This window comes from Ascidiella aspersa, chromosome 6, assembly GCF_963924565.1.
Source record: "Ascidiella aspersa chromosome 6, kaAscAspe10.2, whole genome shotgun sequence".
NCBI classification, from domain to species: Eukaryota; Metazoa; Chordata; class Ascidiacea; order Phlebobranchia; family Ascidiidae; genus Ascidiella; species Ascidiella aspersa.
Window position 1 is genome coordinate 13,181,930 of NC_139452.1, and position 18,663 is coordinate 13,200,592.

The 18,663-nt window shown below is 35.6% G+C and overlaps 2 protein-coding genes across 3 annotated transcripts; both read left to right on the plus strand.

Moving 5' to 3' along the window:
* Window positions 1-6,521, plus strand: LOC146139968 (uncharacterized). Its single transcript, XM_083392277.1, has 7 exons — window positions 1-209; window positions 807-896; window positions 1,142-1,378; window positions 1,772-1,904; window positions 3,530-3,666; window positions 4,552-4,689; window positions 6,009-6,521. Exons 1-7 carry the CDS (start codon window positions 96-98, stop codon window positions 6,240-6,242), a joined length of 1,083 nt encoding a protein of 360 aa, XP_083248403.1. The 5' UTR covers window positions 1-95; the 3' UTR covers window positions 6,243-6,521.
* A 4,801-nt stretch (window positions 6,522-11,322) lies between these two features.
* LOC146139969 (cysteine-rich protein 1-like) lies at window positions 11,323-16,782 on the plus strand. Of its 2 annotated transcripts, none has more exons than XM_083393068.1 (4): window positions 11,323-11,463; window positions 14,512-14,606; window positions 15,342-15,399; window positions 16,572-16,782. In XM_083393068.1, exons 1-4 carry the CDS (start codon window positions 11,424-11,426, stop codon window positions 16,607-16,609), a joined length of 231 nt encoding a protein of 76 aa, XP_083249194.1. In that variant the 5' UTR covers window positions 11,323-11,423; the 3' UTR covers window positions 16,610-16,782. The 2 variants fall into 2 exon arrangements, with proteins under 2 accessions (XP_083249194.1, XP_083249195.1); XM_083393069.1 differs by lacking the exon at window positions 11,323-11,463 and adding an exon at window positions 13,481-13,596.
* Window positions 16,783-18,663: the final 1,881 nt, after the last annotated feature.

The following is an 18,663-nucleotide window of genomic DNA, read 5'->3' on the forward strand; positions in this document are numbered from 1 at the left end:
TTTACTTGATTATTACCTTAATTTGAAACTGAAATCTAATATAATTATATGGGTGTTCGAAGGTTCTATAGGATAATTTATAGTTGTCTGCTGTCATGTGTTCAGTGGACATTAATGACTATTACAAACCACAAATTGATATACCTCCAGAGATACTGAATAAGATCTTTGGCTACATATCGTATGATGATACCAGCAAAATACGAGTGGTAGGTATTTTACTGAGGTAATGAACACTGTTCTCAAACTTGGTTTTGTGTACCCCGAGAGTTATGTGAGAAAAATGATATGAGCATGTTCATATTGCTAGCACTTTGATGTTTCTAGGAACAGTGATTAAGGGAAATTATTTAATGAAAAAGTTTTTTTTAGATAAAATTACTTTCTTTTAGACTTCAACAAATCACTTTTATTAGAATGCTGAAAAAAGTAGCAAACAACTCAATCTTTTTTCTTTTTTAAGTTTTTACCCATTGCCTAACAATGTAATATGTACACATGGTTATTTATGAAAAATGCAGCACCTATGTGCTAAAAGGCCATAAATTTATACTTTATACCTTTATTTTTTTATAATTTAAAGTTATGGCTTCTAACCTTAAAACACATGTTTTCTTGTTTGCATTCATTAATTAATTATCGTATGCCATACAAAAATATAAATCAAAAGAGTATATATTTAAAAAAGTTGGAGAACCCATGACTTATATATATATTATATAGTAAATATGTGACTTTTTAGGCTAGTTTTATATAAGTTGTTATTATCGCAAATTATGTCACCTGAATATTTTACTTGAAAACAGGTTTGTAAGCAATTCAATGCTGTTGGCTCCCAATGCTTGAATGCTGGATTTTTGAAAGCAATTGCTCTTAAAGATAAAATTTTAAAAAAGGTATGGCTAAGTTTTGTTTGTGAGATAAAAAATCCATGTCATTTACAAACTTTCAATATGAAATGTAACATGTTGTACATAGTTATTTTTTTGTGCATTTGTTACCTATGTTTCTTCTTGAGAAGAATATAAAATTTCAAATATTTAATTAAAATAATTCCGTGTTTAAATAAGTTACAGTTTCAAGAGTGTTACATCATAGGATATTTCGATTTAAAAATATTTTTTCTTTGGTAATCGGGCAGATCAAAGATCAGTTACCGCGGCGAGAGTCTGAAAGGCGAAAACACTCACTGTTTCCCAGACACGATGCTCTTCAAGGGCTGGACACCCGACTATCCCTGCTTAAAATGACCTACTGCAAGTACATCGTGTGCAATAGATTCTGCTTTATCCCTGGCAAAGTCCTCGATGAAATATTTGCTGTTTTGTGTTTAATCGATTCGGCATCACCACTACCTTCCACAGCAGTTCTGTTGCAAGTAGGTGTCAGCCTTATTTTTGCAGGTCTGCTAACTAATTAAATAAAACCAATGATATTTATGAACAAATAAAACAGCTGACTAAAAACTTATTAGTTTTGGCAAGAAACAGTAACCTTTTAACCTTACTTAGCATATTTGAGACCTAAGAACAACATATTTTCTTGGTTGAGTGTACTCTTTATATACATTCAGACCTGAATAATTGTGTGTCAGTACTAGATAAAACACATGGGTAAAAATCCAATCTTGGCAATTTTATGCATGAAAATGGAGATTACAGTTCCTTTGGTATTGAATGACAACCTACTGTATAAGTTTGTTTATATGTGGATTGTGTTACTTTTTGACCTTAAAGACCTAACACTCATTATCAGTTCATATCTTTTGAAGGAAGTAAGGGATATTTCATCAATGGCAATGGAACATTTTGATGATTTGGTTGGAATCGACTCGCCGGATTCAGAAAGTTCTTTTGGTCCCCTTTTCAACAACTCTTCAGCTTCTGATAGCTCAAAAATACTGGGTAAAATATATATCCTAATATATTGACCCGGTTGATTGTTAGGAAAATAACTTGCAGTGTGCAGGCTTGTTCTTAAAATGAATTATCCATATATGTTTATTTTTACTATAAAAAATATTGTTTTAAATTTATTGCAAATGCTAACCAGTGCTGCGAATGCCCTAATTTTGGTATGGGATGGGTGGAAATGGAATACAGAGCTATGGATTAGGAGCTGGTGATGGGAACCAATGGAGTTGGTTAATTTAGCCCTAGTCCAAATCCACTTTTATTTCTTCGCTAGAACTTTGGAAGCCGACTTTAATTGTTTTAATTTGATTCCGCAGGCCTGGTGAAAACTGATACCTGCGCGAACTTGGCGCGCTGGAATAGATTTTGGGCAATATATCCGAAAGTTGTAACGATACAGAGTTGAAATTTTTACACAGTCCTTGTATTGCCTCCTAGTTTATATCGTTAAAATTTGAACTTGTTGGCTCAACAGATAAGGGTTAATATCGCTGAATATTAATATTAATTTTTTTTCAATATTTTTTGCTAAAAGTGTGATTGCTGGAAAGATGTAACCAATACAAGGACTGTGTAAAAATTTCAACTTTGTAGCGTCATTTTTAATTGCTTTATGCGAACATTAATTACGAAAGGCGTTTTTTCGAATTTGGGCAGTTATGAATTTTCAAAGAAACAGTAAACACCCAGTCCGAATGAATTTAAACATGATTTATGTCTCATTTTGAAGGTGGTGCCTCCTAGTTTATATCGTTAAAATTTGAACTTGTTGGCTCAACAGATAAGGGTTAATATCGCTGAATATTAATATTCATATTTTTCAATATTAATTTTTTTTCAATATTTTTTGCTAAAAGTGTGATTGCTGGAAAGATGTAACCAATACAAGGACTGTGTAAAAATTTCAACTTTGTAGCATCATTTTTAATTGCTTTATGCGAACATTAATTACGAAAGGCGTTTTTTTCGAATTTGGTCAAAAACGGTTAATGTTCGCTCTGTAGTCTTAAATGGTCTGTAACTACAAAAATGTGTAGCACTGTTATGATTCGACCACTTATGGCTTTAACAGTATGACAGAATATCGGAAACTTGGTTTTAAAATTACTTTTTTTCCAAGATCAGTTTCACAAACACATATTTTTGAAAGTATGAATTATAGAAAGATTATGCACTTCAATTGACATGAATTGATATTGTTGTGCCCTTCTGAAAAAAAGTGTTAATTGTGAAAATGGCAGTACTTACTAGATGTATAAAATACTTATTATTTTTAAAGTATTCAATTGCGATCAATTCATACAAGACCAGATTTGCAGCTTTACTTTAAATGGCAGTCCTTAATGTGCTTCAGTTCACTCAAAAACAGCTTATCTGTGTAACAGTGTTGGGGTAAGAAAAACAAGCATGTGCACCCACCCACTGCTTGTCCTTTCACATACCGCTTATGTATTTGTCATGTCTAAAAAGTTGTGTTGATCACCTAAACAAGGCAAGGTTTACTTATATTTATTTAAAAATTGTAGGTTTTGTTATTTGTGACTATTAACAGTTTTTAAATTATTCAAGCCAATAGATTTACAATTTTTTTTAATTTTGTTTTGACGTTTTTACAGGAAACTTTTCAGTTGAAACCTTATCTTCTCAGTCGTCACCAATAAAGCAAGTAATCGAGGATCTAAAAACTTCTGTCAACCGAATATCGACACAATGTCAGACAGACAAATCAACTTACCAAGCACTTCAAAATACAGTAAATAATTTTATTAGATTTATAAATTCTTGCTAAATACCATATTGCCGGACAAAAGTGTGGTCAAGAGATGTTAACTGACTTTTACCTGGTTATGTTTTGCTAATGCTGTCCAAATATTTCATATTTATTTAACTTATTAAAAACGTTGTGTTGCTTAAGAAGGCTAGTTGCTTACAGGTATAAATAACAATCTGTTTAATTAAAGTTTAAAATTAGTGTGTTCTATCAATATGTATCTTTGTCTACCAGGGGAGAATCCAGAAGATTTTAGCGGGGGCATGAACTTTTTTTGGGGATTGCCAAACAATTCATATTAAAAAAACACTCGTCCTCAAATAAGCAGCTATTTGGTTAAATTGGCAAAACGCATCAGGCACATAAAATAAATTAGCATTTTGCTTGAAATAACGGCATTTATCGTGAAAAAAATGCACGTTGTTGACCTGGTGCTCCTCATCCCTGGATCCGCCGCTGGTATTTACAAATTGATACATAACACTATACACTTTTTGACCAGGGCAAAACAAATCCAGAGTGTGTGGCGATTGAAACGAACCTAAACACCTGGTCGTTTCGCTTGCTACAGGTTGTCAAAAATTTAAAAGCTATTTTTTTGAGTGCATATTAAATTTGTACTCATTACTATATGTTGATATAGACGTATAGTGATTGCTTGTAATAAATGAACTGTATTAGCCCATGAACTAAGAATATGATTAAGCTTGGGGTTTTAGAAGGTATTGGCTTCGATCAAAGATCGTAATTGAAATTCCACTGATTCTCCACGATAAAAAGAGAAATATGTTTAGCCTATGGTGGGCTTAAAGAACCCTAAATCGTTTCATGAACTTCCGTATTGAACGATATTCTTTCGTTTGTCAGGTGGTGCGCCAACGACAGGACATTCGTCGTCTGAAACGCGAGATGTCGCAAAAGAATCGTAACTTTTCGCGACTCGAGTCTACCATGAAGCATCAGTTGAGTATGCTGCACGAAGTACAGTCCCAGCTAGGCGAACTGGTTAGTTGAGCGCCTGACTTTTATCTTCAGATTCTTGTTAATTTTTTTCGGTGTTTTTGCGCATTGTCTTTGTACAACATTTGTTTCGTTTGTTGGCATTAAAACAGGCTCATGAGAAATAGGGAAACGTGTGTTTGTTAAACGCTGCACGTGTCCCCTCTGTAACACCTAAAAGGAAAGTCGGTGTTATCAATAAATTTGATTTATCTATAAAAAAATTGTTGTAAATTGTAGTTACTTTGTGTTGTTCCTTGCAATTAACTCCCCCATGGGAATACTTAAATTCGAACCAGAATTTGAATGGTGTTCAATTCCGCTGTTTATATCGGATAGTTTGAACCAATATAAGTTTTTCGTTTTACTGCGAATGGTTGCGAGTGGCAAAGTTGGATAACGGCTTGAATGTGGCAAAAAATTATAGTGCTCGTTTTAGCCGAGTGCAGCGTCAGTGTTTATTCAGGCGAACAATTATACTTGCTGATAACCTTAGCCTAAGGTTGCAAAAGTAATTTTCCGCCGTAAAACGTGCTGACCTTGGAGAAAACGCACTACGTCACTACGTGGTTACTTTATGTCAGGGGTTTTTAAACTGGGGTCCATGGACCCCTTGGGGGTCGGTGAACAAGTTTTATGGGGTCCATGAAGGCCTAACTGAAATGTTAGTGTATATTTAGGAAGTAATCAATTTTTCATAGAAAAGAGTTTAATTCATAATAAAACGGTTTTGCACTGAATGTATTTAGACTACATTTCACTTTCACATTTTTTGGAACGAAATCAGCGGATTTCTCAAGTCTATTTGTATTGTGATTGTGTTTATGAGATCATCTCTGAAAATTTCTTGCCTAACGTGGTGCGAAGCAAAAAACTAAATAAAGGGTCCCCGGTGAAAAAAAGTTTAAGAACCCCTGCTTTAGGTCAACAAAATTATTAGGTTTTGTCAACAACATGGTATTCGTATTAATGTATCATGCTTCATGTTTTTTACGTAGTTATGCATTACAGTTTTGCAAAACTGCTTTAAATGACAGTTGTTTAGAATGGCAAACGTTTAAAACACCATTTTTTTATTACAATATCCACACTTTACCAAAGTTTTTGGCATTAGTTGCTGCCACTATAAGGTATGATTAATCCCGCCCTTAAAACAAATTGAAGGTAAATATTTATTAAAAAACACAAAACGATTCGATGTTCTCGATTCGTTATTGTATTAGCGAAACCTAATATTCTGGAATTCCCTTGGATTCTACTTTTTAACATCCCTATAGCTATAGGCTTATATTCTAACTATACATCTGTCCTATTGTTCCTTGCAGACTACGCAGATGCAAAGCTTACAGGGGATCCTGTCGCAACAAGACTCTGGATTGTTCGCCAGTGGGTCGCCACAAGGTGGCAGTGACGACCTGCCACTGATAAGTGGCACTTGCCGCTTCCGTCAAACTGCTACAAACATAACGCGGGCCTCAGCAAAGCGAAGCCATCCCAGTGAAATACAGGAATCACAAACAAATCACGTGTTACCTTCAAAGGTTGCTAAGCGATCATGACATAAATGTAAATGGTTTATTAGCTTATTTTTACATTTTTTCAGTTGTGCAATTAATAAGCCATAGGGTGAATATTTGTTACAGTTGGTAAATATTGAAACCCAAAAACACTGTTATTAATTCGTTAATTTACTTTTATGTGGTGCGCGTTACGTTTTTGCCTATTTTTTATTTTGTATTCGCGATATTCGCCCCACCATCGAGTGTGATGCGTCGGCTACGATTTTCGTTCAATCATAATGGACTGCCATTCTTGGTTCGTTGCAAATAAACATTGCGATAAAACTCTAACATGTTCACTTCCATCACTGGCCAAAACGCATTGACGCTGCCTGTCGGAAATTTATTTTAGTCACTTATCTTAACATCTAGTACAGGTGTGGGCAATTATTTTTAACCGCCGGACGCATAAGAAACCTAAAATGTTATGTCGAGTCGGGTCTAAAATAGGATCTCAAATACACGCAATATGACGTCAGGTTTAAAACAAATAAGCTAACGAACTTGTTATTACGTTTTGAGTTGCAAAAATGTGCAATTTAAGTCAAATTTAAAGAAGGCCATAGGCATAAGAATTTTGCGACTTAATATTTGTTTTAAAATGCAAAATGTATTATAGATAATATGTACATTGCTTGTTATATTGGCTTTTATCCAGTTATGAGGCGCGTTGACCCAAAAGTTAAGATTAAACTATGTAACATTTCGCACAAAAAAACTTACAATCTTTATTTTTATTTTTGGGGCTTTAGGCCGTCGATGGTTATACTTGCGGTGCAACGGCCATATTGCAAAGACGATATAAATCGGGGGAAACACACAACATTACATTAACTAAGTTGGGTTGACAAAGTGTGAATCAGTATCTTTCAGAGCTTAAAAAAAGGTCGGTATTTCATTCATATTTTAAAGGTGGAATACTTTCGACCGAAGCGCAAAAATATATAAATATTATAGGCTAAGTTTGTTAAACGTTTGTTGGAGAGAGTGCCGTCGTGCATAGTGCGCTATTTGTCTGTAAAGATGCCGAAAAACGCATGGAACATACGAGAAAGACAGAAGAGATTCGCCCGAGGCTGAAAACAATTTACTTTTAGGTATTTAAAACAGCCTAAAAATCGAATTTGGCAGAGTCATTGAGTCATGACTACATCCGTCCCTGTTAAAAGTGTTAACGATACACCCAAACTCGCCCTTGTTTTTGCTTAGCCTATGTATTTCAAGGAAAATAAAGCCGTGGGCCGGGTTAAATTGCTTGGCAGGCCGTATGTTTTCCCAGGTCTGATCTAATATTTTACGATTTTTATGGAATGTTTTCAGCCTAAAGGCGCCGCACATAACCTGGAACTATCGGAAAAAGAAGTTTCGCCAAATTAGTATACGGTATTTGAATGCATTTCATTGTATTGCGCACTAGTTCTTGCGTCTTTTGAATACGAACACAAGATCGAGAGTATAACGGTCCTATTCAAATTACACCTTAACTATAGATTAACGATTGAATTTATCGCGTTTTGCTAAATATTTTTTAATGCACGTTTTCATTGTGATCATGGATGACGCTGTGCTCGAATTTTACACTAAACAAACGCAAACGCGCATAAATTTTTTTAAATGTGCAAAGAAAGTTTAGGTCCGCCCTTGATTACCAATTGTTAAAACAAAATGCTAAAAACTACACGTTTTAACATAAGTAACAGACAAAAATTTATTACGGCCCGCCGAGACGTTTTTGAGTTTGGGTCTAGCCAGCGACCAGTAAATGGTTGCGGACCCCTGGATTAGACCGTTGTCCAAAACAAATTCTGTCAATTTAAATGCACTCGCGGAGCCCTATGAACCACACCTTGGGGTTCCATGCAACCCTGGTTGCATTAACGTAGATTACTGTTTCTTCAACAGTAGGCCCTAGGTCTAGGCATCTATGACTAAGTTAAAATGAAACCTTGTAGCACAGGGGCGGGCAATTATTTTTTACCGCGGGCCGCATGATAGACTTAAAATGTTGTGGCGGGCCGGGTCAAAAATAGGATCTTGAAAACACGTCGTAATATGACGTCATGCTATGACGGTATATATTTAAAAAAGCTAACAAACTTGTTATTACGTTAGGAATTGTGCGCAAATGTGCAATTTAAGTCGAATTGAAAGAAAGAACAAACTTCAACGTATTTGTTTTGAAATAAAAACTTTAATGTAGACTTAGTAGGGGATGTGACACATGAAACACACTAAAAAAAATTTACTCTGCTTCAAATATAGCCGTTTATCAAGTTATGGGGTCGTTGACCTAAAAATTATAGTTAAAATACGTAAAAAAGTCGCACAAACAACTTGCGATGTATTTTTTGCTTTTGAGGGTTAAGTTACCGAACAATATAACCTGAACTTAATTATTCGATCAATGTGGTTTACATACTTTATACCTACGGCAGGGATTATTCTAGGCAAGTCCGATAATTCTAGGCATGTCCGATGATATCGGATCGGAACCGGTAGCCGATACCAAGCAGTAGAATTGGTACTCGAACGATACAAGGGTAGTATAGGTAGCGATTCGATACCAAATTAATATAGGAATTTCAGACCTAATTTAATGATTCTACCATGAAACGTGCGAATTTCATCTGTTTTGCATATTTGAGCATAATACTTGCGTCATTTAGTCGTGTTGCAATACTTCTTTCCCAAAGTATTGGGCATCGAAATAGTATGCCAAGTATCGAACATTCCTTTTACTATTGTGACAACGAAGGCTTACAATGAACGGGGCCCTGTCATTATCTATTAGACCAGAGACTTTTTGAAGCAGGCTATATATTTGTATTCATAAAAATGTCAGGGTCCACCGAGCTACTAAAAACATTTTGTGGTATAGGGTAGGCTATTTTTAGAAAAATTAGCGACAAGGAATTTTACTATGTAGCACTATAATTCCATAACGACGCATTGATTGTGAACAAGTAGTGCATTTTCTTCACAATGTTTAAAATGGCCGTGCGCCACGGGGAGACACCTGTCTGACTTTGAGAATCACCGTTTTAAAGAGAAATGCCAGTTATTTAATGCTGACTAACATATTTAGGTTTTAGACGCCGTATACAGTTTACGTAACGTTTGTGAGATAAAACATTTGTCTCGGTAAAAATTGCAAATTAGTTGGTAGTTAAAAATAACCTGATAAAATTTAACGCTGCTTTATAACTTATATGAAATAGGCTACCTGATAGCAATGATCAGGCAAACGAAGGAATGCTTTGCGTGTGGTGAGACTTTTTAACCGGTGCGCCCTTGCTGATACCGTACTTAAAGATGCCTTTTTTCGACTAATTGACGTTGTTATTTTGCACTAATAAATGAAACCCCTTAATAGAAATGTTCTTGTACGATTGCAGGACACTAAATCAAGAAATACTTTTCAATATTTGACAAGGTTGATATTTTTATTTCTATATTGTTTATTGTGACATTATAGTACAAAACGTAATGTAAGGCTTACTATGGATGTCACAATATACGCTTATTATCTCAACTGGGTGCCGAAAGTAAAATTGTTTGAAACAACTGACTCTCGTTAGACGTTTACCTTATTGGCAGAAAACAAGTATGGAGCGGTGCGCTTAAAGCATTTTAACATTTAATATTTCATGCACTTGACAAAAACAGTCGGTTTTTTTGTTACCGTACCGCCTTCATTTGTCAAAAGTCCTGTGGGTTGTACAAGAGGCGTAGTTAAATACAATGTACTTTTAAAATTTGAATTGTTTTGGCCGTGTAAAGTAAGGTATATTAGGTTAATATGTGATAGAAAATGTGATTAAACATGAAGGAGGGGGTGCCAATTTTATAGTTTGCCGCTGGGCGCAAAATACCCTGGCTACGCCTCTGGGTTGTACATAACATCATACTTGCTTCCATTTTGGTCAAAACTACTGTCAGGCTGGTTCATCGCTTCCATTAGTAATGGTACAAAACTTTCATTTGATGTTTTTTCAAATTTGTTTGGCAGTGCGTTAAATATTGGTGGCGGAGGGATGATATTCACTGATCCGAAAAGTAATTGGGCGCGCTTTCAAGTCTTTGTAACGCGACCGATACGGTTTGCGTAACAAAAGCGGGTCCTTTTTTCTTTTCGTTATTCAGGCAAGTTTTTCTTTGCCGCTTCCTGACAACAATTTGCTGGACAAGCTACTCTAGTGGTCCCCAATCTTTTCTGGCCTACGCACCCCTACTAGCTTTTGCGGTAACTGGTTCACTGTATTGTTACAATCAACTAAACTGAAACAAAACAAATGAACTCTACGTAATATGGTAAAATATTTCTTGATTTGTAGCACTCTAATCTTCCACAAATACCTCTATCAAGGGCTTACTAAAAGAGAAAATGTCTCAAATATCTTACAGCACTCTTGACTATTGGAAAGTAAACCCCCGGGAACCACTGAGCTATGTATGTCGATTGTCGGTGTAGCAATAGTTCGTAATCGAAATCCCACTAAATTCCTATAACAAAGGGAAATGTGCTTAGTCTATATGGGCGTCAAGATACCTAAATCGTTTGATGAACTTCCTAAATAAGTTGGCAACTGCGGTTAGTTACTTTAATTTTCAAGTCCGTTGTCAACTGGCACTCTGCATAGCGTATTGCGAAAAAACTAAAGTAGCTAACAATAATACTGGAATTGTGAGCATTAAATTCAAAAGGTTAAATTGGACCCAAGAGGACCAAGATAAGACCAACGCCAAGGTCGGAATAAAACACAGTTCAGAATAAGACCCAAATAGTACCGTCAAATTCGGAATAAGTCCTAAACCCGTCGGAACAAGTCCCAAATGGTTAGAATCCGGCTTAAACAACACTTTACCAAACCCAAAACCCCACCCCAAAGTACATCCGTAACTCCTTCAATAATTTCAACCCAACCTATTACCCACCAATAACCCCAAACAGGGCAAAGAAAGCCTCCCAGAAGTCTGTAAAACGTTTTCGATACGGTTGCTCAACGATGGCTGTACGCATTTCTTCCCCTATTATTCAAACTATTTCGCCATTTCGCGACCATTCATTCACTTGAAAAGCTACGTGTTGGTCGCCTTGTTATCGAGTTATCCAATCTTGTTTTCCTCAGTAAGATATTGAAATAGTTAAGACGTAGATTTGAGAAACAAAGACAAAACGCAATGCCGAAATGCCCAACTTGCAACAAAGAAGTGTATTTCGGTAAGTTTAGTTTTGTTGTTCACAGAAATAATCTGATACAATAATTAACGTTGCTATTAGATTAAGGACATTGACAAGTAGGTACTTGGCAAGCAGTTAAGGAACCAGAAAACAACGAAAAAACGAACGCAAGCCAAAGAATATAACACACACAAAAAAAGTTTGTCGTGTTAGCGACTGTAATATCCAACTCAGTTTTGACGGCGGCACATTCTTTTGAAGTTTTATAAGGATCTGGCGCTCTGTTACACATGTTAACCGATGCATAACGGCTGAGCTTAGTCAGTATACCGCCAAAACTGATTGCTTCATGTCAAAGCTGGTGTATTGGACATTTCGGCAACAGGACTGAACCAAATCCTTACACAACTTATGTAGGCTTGTTAAACCTAAAACTTTCTTTAGAATAGAATTCGTTAAATAACTAACGTGGTACGTGGCGACTTGAAGTATCTGTTGTTCAGACTTCAGAATATAAAAAAAGTATATGAAACTGTTATTTGCTAGTCCGCAAAGCTCAAAATGGTTGATATATTCGCCAGTTTTATACTTACATTTACCTTAGCTTGACCAAACAATTTCGTTTTGTGTGTATACGAAAAATACGATACCGCACAGAGCGCGAGTTTTTTTATTTTAAAAGGTTATATTCCCTATAGGGATGTACTAACATCGTATCGAAGTTCAAACCAAATGCCAAGTGGTAGTATCGGTACTTGTCGATACTACCGTGGTATCGGTGCCGATGCAATAACAAACTGAATTTCAGCCACGATTTACGATCCAAGGCAGTGATTTCTATTAATTTTAATCTAAAAAATAGATAAGTTAATCACTGGCAGAAACTAAAATTATTCACGTAAAAAAGAAACTTTGCCCTAAGGAAATAAATTGCGTACGATTTTATTGATTTGCCCCGTTTGAGTTTGCAGTTTGACTCCAAAATATGCGGCATCTATATTGCAGTAAAAAAGAGTATGGAATATACCCCATAACATATAAATAGAGGCAGTTCATATAAAAAGGCCTAAACACAACGACTGACGAAAAAGAGGCATTTATGTATTTCCAATCACAAAACAATTCTACTTTTGTATTTCTAGTAAGCAAGATGGGGGTGTAAATTTTATTCATTTTCCCAGAACAGCATCAAAAGGTCAACAAAGTGTTGATGCTACGCCTTCGTTTGGCTCTGCTTAACGGTCTGTCGCTGACCTCGAGTACGCACACAACTGTACTCTAAAACTTTATTATTGGACAAAGGCCGCGTGGCGCGAGCGTCAACGCTGAGCTCTTGGTTGGCCGAATGTAGCTAGTGCGAACGATGGCTAGCTTGCTCCTAAACCAGTGACCACACTACCACTCAAACAAGACTGTCGTCGTACTTAAAAGAGTTTGAATTGCAACGAAGGTGTGACCCTCTAGGGCTAAAAGAAAAGTGAAATACAATAAGTGATTACGGGTGAAAACGTAAATATGTAACGGCAAAAAACGAAATAACACAAGTGAAGTGCTGTGAAGCAAATTAAACAAAATAAAACCAATATCCCCGCCCCCTTTTTAATTATGTTGCCCACCCGAGCTATGTTTTAGGGTTTGTGGCTCATTTTCTTTTAAATGACGTCCTAAAGCTACTTCATAACGTGACGCCATGATACAAGAGAGAAACTTCTTGTTTTCGGTCGTAAATTTCTGCGCAAATTTTGTAAAAATGGGTTTAGGAAATTGTGGTGAAGCGAGAGTGCAAAAGTTTGCGAATATTTTGTTTGAATTCGCAAAATATTTAGAAGAGCACGTGACGTACATTCAATATCCTTACATCTAAAATGTAGGGTCAAAAAAATTCTCAGTGATGCAAAAGACTTACTTTCAACCACATTGTTTAGCGTGTAATAGTTCTTAATTTGCTATTAATATGTAGTCATAGCAGTATCACGGTTCATCACACGAATCCGGAAAATTACGTCACTGTTACTTCCTGTCACTATAACTGTGCTTCACGCTCATGTATATATAGCTCTGATAGGCAGCATCGTATAAGTTGTGCGCTTTCAGTTTATCTTTAATAGTTTAGAACGTAGTTAGACGACAGTATGCCTAAATGCCCAAGTTGCAAGAAAGAAGTGTATTTTGGTAAGTTGCTGGCCAATAAACAAGTCTGTGATCAGCTAACTTGATAGGTGCAAGGTGTTTGAACAGCATATTTCGCTGGTGCGTCGCTTTCATTAGAGTTAGACAATTACTGGATTTTTGAAAATCTATTTAATATCCTGTTTGTATTCTATATACTCCGGACTAATTTTCAAATACAGCTACGAAGCTTTGAGTTAAACCTTCAATATTTAAACAGGCTTTAAACAGTGACAAGAAACATGAATTTGTTAACGGTTTGTTAATTATTAAGCTGTTAGATTCGGCGTAATGAATTGCTATATATCGCCAATACCTGACAAATCTGTTTATGTTTAACACTTTTGGTTCATCAAAGGAAGGCAGAATAATACACTGGGATCACATAAAACTGTTTTGTAAGTCTCTTGACCTGAGTGCTTATTACTACAGATATACCGACAAACTCACAAACACAGCCACATTTTTGACGGACCGTGGTCCGCTAGCCGTATTAAAACGTTTGGAGTATTAAATGCAGAACTTATATTCCATATTTGAAAGTGATTACTTTAATGAAATCACTTAATACAAATTAAATGTATCGTTACTTAATCAACTTTGAGTAAAAAGTGTTGCAACCTATAGAAAAAGTGTTGCAACCTATAATTTTGAAACTCAAGTTAAAAATTCTAAACAATTTAAGATTAGTTGGCTATACTATGCACGGATCGGTAATATAGCTTGATAATTGAAACGCAAAACCAAAAAGGTCGATAAGGTCTAGATTTGATTTACGTTAACTAATACGTATCGAGAACGTCATAATCCAGATGGTGCCGATCTATACTCGATATTTTTGGTTTCGCAATTCATTATTAAGTTTTAGATAAATTTTAATGTTTTTGTAAGCCTTAAAGTTTAAATATTTTATTTTAGCGGAGAAGGTTACATCACTTGGTAAAGACTGGCACAGACCCTGTCTAAAATGTGCAAAATGCAACAAGACTTTAACTTCAGGTGGTCATGCTGAGGTATGTGCTGCCAACCTGCTATGATTAACGTTAAAACGAGAACATTTATATACTTCTTCAATTTACTTTTTTTACCTTTAGCAAGGCTTAAAACATATGTAACTATATGCACAAAAATGCTGAAAAACGCGTAGAGCGTGTCCACGAACAGTCCAAAATCATTGGGAAATACGTTGCAAATACTACATGTATAGTGATTTTTTTCCATGAGCGTACTTTAAACCGGTGTTTATTCCCACGTTAAGGCTTGTACGTTGTAATGGATCTTGTATTAGTACTTCCGGCAAAATAGTTTTTTAGGCGATTGTCGCGTCTTTGTATTCCAATGAAGTTAAACAACCGGTAAAATTTCACTTTACTTTATTTTCGAGATAGATTTCAAAATCGCGTTTTATTTCTCATTCAAATATTATTGTAAACTTGGCACATTTTATTACACACAAGTGTCCATTAGATAGACGCACACTGAAAGTCAAAAAAACATTTGCAAATATTGTTCGTAAGAAAGGGACAATGAAATAATCTGAAAACTGTACGATTTTTTTCTAAAGTTATAAAATTTAATTCAGATTAATTTTTTTCAGTTTGGAAATGTTAAAAAATGTTACTAGTATTACCGGTAATTAATTAACAAAAGCGGTCAACTTCTAATGCTTTGGCCGGCCACATGTGGCTCGCGGGCCACATGTTGGGTTTTCCTGTCTTGAATGACTCGTGTGATGTGGTGTTTTACAGCACGACGGCAAGCCTTACTGCAACAAACCCTGCTACGCAAGCTTGTTCGGACCAGGCGGTAAGAAAACACTTTTCACCTTGCCTTCCTAACCAAACTCACCAATTTGGTGTAATTTAAGTTTTCCCGAGAAAATGTTGCTTTCTAACTCGTGAAGAGCTTGCTTAGCAACAAAAAATGGGGAAGTCCTCGTTCCATTTTTTTTATTTTTTAAATTATTCACGAATCTTCAAAGATTGAGCTGCATTTGTAAAAACATTTTACGTACTTGTTCTCTAATATAGTTTTGTTAATCAATGGTCTATTCTTTCTGCTCTTTCCTGCCAATGTCAGGTCCAAAACAGCGCGTCTGTCATAACCCTATTTTCCTGTTTTCGTTATAGTGTATTACACATAAACTGACGTCAAATAAAATGATATACAAAGTGATAAACGTTTACATTTCTTGGTTGATTGTTTCCACTCAGTGAAAATGTTTTGTACGCTTGTGAACTAACAACAAAAAGTTCACGTATTAGTAAACTAACTTAAGATTTGTAATCCGGATCAAAATCTAACTTTATCTGAAAGTAGAATAAATATATCTTAAGTTATTATTTAATACCACACATCCGGTTTCTGAGAGTTGTAAAATGGCCGTCGTTAATGTTTCTATGCACTTTTTTTATTACATTGATTATTTATCCAGTTAGTTTGCACATAAAGTTGCGCCATTTCTTATTCCCTGCTTTAACGGCCTGTCACTGACCGGATGCCGCACTCCAGTTAAACGTTATTATTTATTATCCAGTATGGCCGTGTGGCGCGAACGCCAACACTATAAGCACAAACTGTTGCACGGTGGCCAACGCCTACGCCAGCTTGCTTGCTAATGAAAGCGAACACAGTGTACCACACCACGCTCAAAACGAGACTCTCGAACGATAATATTTGGTATTAAAATACTACCCGGCAACAACCTAGGTAATCCCTTGCGACCTCCGTTTTAAAAGCACTGGTATAGGGTCCGCACATTGCACGTGTACAGAAGAGGAAATACATGGGTCACTAGTAGAAATAAGTAGTAATTAGACTTATAGGACTATACGTTTTCCTTTTGGCATACAGTTGCCCAACTTAATATAGGAATCGCAACTATCCCCGCAAAGCAACCAGACCGATAGATTATAAATTTGTTAATAGTATTAACATGATTGAAATCATTTATCTTAAAATCCTTGTTTGTTTTTCAGGATTTGGTCACGGTGGGACTGAAAGTCACAAGTACTAACAAGAACCTAACGTTTAGAAACTGAAGAGTGAAATCTGATTGAGAAATTCTGTATTTTTGTAAATTTCAACATACTGAAATTCAAAACGAACTTTTGTTTAAGATATGACCGATTGTATTATTACATGGATGGCTGTATTTTTTAGTTGTTTTGTAAATAAATTGTTAAAGTAATGCAATTTTTTAAGAGGTAACGTGTATTCAAATAGTACAACTTGCAAAGGGTTCTGTTTGACCAGTGGTTCTCAACCTTTTTGTTCTCGCGACCCCTTTTAAGTTTTTGATAACTTGCGCGACCCCCCAATTGTAATGTGTGATACATAAATTTTAAGTAAATGAAAGACACATTTTAAAATTGGCAAAATTCAATAGGGAAAAAATCTAGACTAGAATTATATCAAAATTTGGCTAAAATGCGCTATGCACAACAAGATTTAGTTTGAGTCAGGGTTGCCAGATGCTTGGTTTAGGATGAAACATTGTTGGTGTGCTGAAATTCGGACATTTTAGGTCAAATAATAATTTAGCACGTACGTAGTGCAAAACTAAAGGGAATCAGTAGAGGTAAATGTTCTTGGTGGGCAGCCAAATTCCTTACAAATTTACAAAATGGTTAGTCGTTAACAGCAGTGCAATAATAAAGCTTTCTGTAAATTCTATTTCAATTTGCCAAAATTGCAACACCAAAATTTGTTTACCGAAATTCTGTGGATGTTATTAGAAAAGGTTACGTAAAAAGTTATGATACCGCTGAAAAGTAGAAACACTTTGCCTGTAACCTATTGTAAACCTAGCACAAATTTTATTGTAAGTTAGCCTAAATTTTAATTTGGACTAAAAGCGCCCTAGAGTAGCCTACAGCTGACGCTTTTGTGCTGCACAGAATTATTGTAGAAATACGCATCAAAATCGAAAAAAATTGGATTTACGTTGGTAAAGTTGGTATAAACATGTTCCAAATAAATTCGGCAAAATTGGGACAGAAAGCTTATTGTCCTAATGATTTACAAAACGTCGGACACAGCAGTTTAAATTAGGACAATTTATCGTATTTGGTTCGAATTTTAGGCCTTCTGGCAACCCTGGTTTGAGCGTCCAATTATTTTCATTAGACATCGTTTAACTGAAGCTATAGAGCTTAATTCATTAATTGAAAAGTCTAATGGTGACGTCATATACGGGACAGGTTCACTGCAGAAAAAGCCACACAAAGACAAATGTAAGACTGGCGGTTTCTTTTGCACCTTCTATACTGCTCACATTTTGGGTTAATATTGCCGAATTCTGATGATTATTTTCTTTTTGACATTCTACACGGCGACCCCCCAGACAACCCCTTGACCCCCAGGTTGAGAACCACTGTGTTAGGCTATAATACAGCAAGAAGCAGTACGTTTTATAATACTAACACGAGAATCAGTTTCTAATTATACACTAGAATTAGCGTATTGAAGCAATTAAAAGATTTATGCGCTGTAAAATCTATTAAAAATGTAGGCGTAAAAATTACAAAATTTAATGCGCTATCATGTTGCATTTTTAATAGCCGAAAAGAAAACACACACGCGAAGTCAACCGGATGTTAGTTTAAGGCCGCAAACAAGTTAAAAAAATAGGTGCGCCTCCAAGTGCAACAATTTTGAAAGAGTTGAATTTACAATGCCGACAAAAAAGCGCGAAGCGTTTAAGTCACATAAGCAAACTGGAGCGAAGTCTCAGTTCTTTCATACAAGTGATTGAACTGAATTTAGGTGATTGAAGTGTATATTACATTAACGGTACTCTTATAGAATTTGGTAAGTTTATAACCCAATTTTCTGTTGGTGAAATATTTTTTTCACAATTCTTTAGGTATATGTTGTTTGTTAGTTAAAATACCCTTTGGATGAACGAAAAACAGAAAAGACCCTGGATTTGGATTTTAAAACCAATAATAATTTTGCAAAACGCCCATCACAACTCAAAAAGTAAACGTGAAAACATTACACAAATATGTTATCATCTGTTAAAAGAATTAGTTATAATATTATCCACTACTTAAAGACGTATAAGAA